We start from the raw sequence: 3,115 nt of genomic DNA on the forward strand, positions 1-3,115 counted from the left end.
TGTTTTAGAATATAATGCAGCTAATTTCAGCTCAATGGACAGCTGTCAGTGTCAGTATAACCACAGTATAGACAAGCTGAGCAAACTTCCTTCGTGCAAATGTGTGAACTCTAACCAACACACAAAACCACACATAGTCTAATGGAAACATTTGTGCTTGTTGACCAGTGATCAAGTAAGAGATGTGAAGTGAGAGTTTGACAGCATGTCACAGCAGCAAAGTGAAGGCATAAGCATTAAGTAGTCTGAATGTAAGAGTTGTGGTTTCCTGTTTTGACATGTTTACACGTTGCTGGTTTGTACCCACTACAACAGAGAACATCATGAGTTTTACAGCTGAACAGAAATGTAAAGCACAACATTTCTCAAATGAAGATGATTATCTGCATGTATACATCAAAATGATTTGATACTAAACATATCTATCAGACAAACAAATGTATTACCTCCTCTTCATATCTGTTTGATGGTGATTTCATATTTGTAAACCAATCAGAGCAAATTAGAGAAAAAGTCTATAGGGTAATCAAAGATTAGTTAATACTGCTCTTACTCTTTGTACATACACATGATAACCTAATTTAATGACCAACCCCTCTGTGACGTGAGACATTTTAGAAAAGATTTTCCATTGATGTGAACCAATCAGATGAGAGCTGCCGTCTGTAAGACCCTCACCAGTGTCAGTTATTCACAGTCACTCACAGAGATGGAGAGGTCAAGACTTGCTCTCGTCGCACTCATGTGTAAGAAAAAATGTGTTTGAGAAAGTTTTAACTGTTTTGAGAGTTTTTCTAACCTAAATGTCAATATTACTGTGAATATTTTTGAATGGTAATACATATTTTAAATTTAAGTGCTTTATTAAGTTATTTTGCTCTTTTACAGGTGTTTTGTTGTTCAGTCAGAACAGAATCTCTGGAGCAGAAGTGGAGATGAAAGTCAGACCAGGAGACAACATCACTCTCTACTGTGATCGCTCTGCAACTCTTGGTTCTCTCTTTGTATGGATAAGAAACTGCTCTCATGAAAATCAACCCTCTCTCATAATAAATGTAGTAAGTTTGGACATGGGGACACTTCAGCGTTTCAGCTCTGACTACAACCGCTCCAGTAATTCTTATGATCTACATATTACTAACATCAGTGTCTCTGATCTGGGACTGTATTACTGTGCCGAAGTAGAGAATAAAGCATATGAAGATGGAAAAGGCAGGGGCTACCAATCTAAAGTGTGCTATTATGGAAACCGAACAACTCGTGTCTCTTTTGCAGGTAAGAAAACATTTCTGCTAGTTATTATTGTGTCATACGTAATTCTGGAGCACTTTCTCACTAAAGAAGTGCAATGAACATAAAAATATTTGAACAAACAATCATTGATACATTTATATTTATTTTATATTGAGCAATGGACTTGTTCTGAACCTTCCACACCTGACTGTAATAATAATAATAATAATATTGATATGTTTATTTTATATAGAGGAAGTAACTTCATGTTCTGGACTGAACATTGTATCAGACTGTGTTCTCTGCTGGACGCTGCTGTTCAGTGTGTGTCCAGTGTGTGTTCTCCTCTCCTCACTCCTGTCCTCCATCTGTCTGTTCTGCCTCTGTCAGAGGAAAAATACAGGTATCATTCACTTATTGACACTTTTCTTTCGCACTACCACAGTTTTACTTTAATATGCAGATAAACAGCTTTGTTAATTAGAGTACTTAAAGAAAAGCCTGCAAACAAAAATTGATAGTAAAGTAGAAATTCAAATGTAATTGCATAAACTAAACCAGTGATGTTCTAATTTAAACAATCCATTGTAGATGCTGCGACAGATCAAAAAGACCATTCAAGAGGTAGAAATACCATTGAGGTATGAACAAATCAAACACGAACATTCATTAAAGACATATAAATATAATATATGTTTCAGAAAGCAACTTAATTAATTCATATTTTATTTCATTCCAGGGTGAAGATGAAGAGGTGTGTTATGCATCTTTAGATGTGAAAACCAGGAGACAAAAACAACGCAAGACAAAGCGAGTGCAGAGTTCAGATTTCAGTACATATGCTCAGGTAAGAACAGACACGCAATAGAACTAAAATAGAATTGAGGTGCTTTCTGAAACTTTCCAAATATGATAAAGGTCCTTATCATGTAACATCATGTAATGATACAACATCTCAATGTAAAAGATATGTAATTCCATACTTGCATAATTGGTCACACTTTTTATTAAGTGTCTTTAACTACTAGCCTATGTACTAACATTTAAATTTATAATGTGATACAATGTCCTTATTGTGTAGAAATGTTTTTAAAATTTAAAAATACCTGCATGTAAATACAGCTGTATTTACATCTATAATTATAATTGATCTTTCCATTCCACCTTAACCAACCCTTAAACCTACCCATACCATGAAAGTTATCCCTAAACTTACCTCAATCCTACCTCAACAGAAGCAAAAGTGTGTTTAATACAAATAAACACTTTGCCTTACTTTATTTATTTATTTTTTATGTAAGTACATAGTACAAGTACAAGTCAAACATACCTAATATAAAAAAGTGACTGGATACTTTAATTCTTTTTTTCTTTTTTTTTTTTCACACATTGATAACTTTTTTGTTTGTTTGTTAAATGAGCTGTTACTCTTACTTATAATGTCACTCTTATTGTTGTTAATCTGTTTTAATACTCTGGGGTGCGTTTCCTAAAAGCATCGTTAGTAGTTCAACGACCAAATTTGGTGTTTCCCGAAACCATCGTTCAAGCCAACATTCGCAAACTGCATCGAAAACTTGTGTGGTTGGAATGACAGCTCTCAAGCTGGTTAGAAGCATAGTTTCTTGTTTTTATGACATGTAAATCATTATCTTCAGCAAAATAAGCAAGCTGACATTAAGTAGTGTATATCTTTTATTTCAAATATATACAAATGTCATTTATATATATTTTAGTTTGTCAAGAGATTTAAATCACCGTTTTTCGTGTGTACGTGTACGTCAGAACAAGCATTTGATTTAATCTGCAAATAAAGCAAAATAACTGAGGAAAATGAGAATTAGTCCTCTAATGCCATGTCCGTAATTTATAGCAAAAAATC

General features: G+C 33.9%; 1 protein-coding gene across 1 annotated transcript; it reads left to right on the forward strand.

The window, feature by feature from the left end:
* The first annotated feature begins 716 nt into the window (after nt 1-716).
* LOC137033143 (uncharacterized) lies at nt 717-2,443 on the forward strand. Its single transcript, XM_067405287.1, has 5 exons — nt 717-746; nt 889-1,275; nt 1,487-1,636; nt 1,825-1,874; nt 1,973-2,443. Exons 1-5 carry the CDS (start codon nt 743-745, stop codon nt 2,099-2,101), a joined length of 720 nt encoding a protein of 239 aa, XP_067261388.1. The 5' UTR covers nt 717-742; the 3' UTR covers nt 2,102-2,443.
* The last annotated feature ends 672 nt before the right edge of the window (nt 2,444-3,115 follow it).

This window comes from Chanodichthys erythropterus, chromosome 12 (genome assembly GCF_024489055.1).
Source record: "Chanodichthys erythropterus isolate Z2021 chromosome 12, ASM2448905v1, whole genome shotgun sequence".
Lineage (NCBI taxonomy): Eukaryota > Metazoa > Chordata > Actinopteri > Cypriniformes > Xenocyprididae > Chanodichthys > Chanodichthys erythropterus.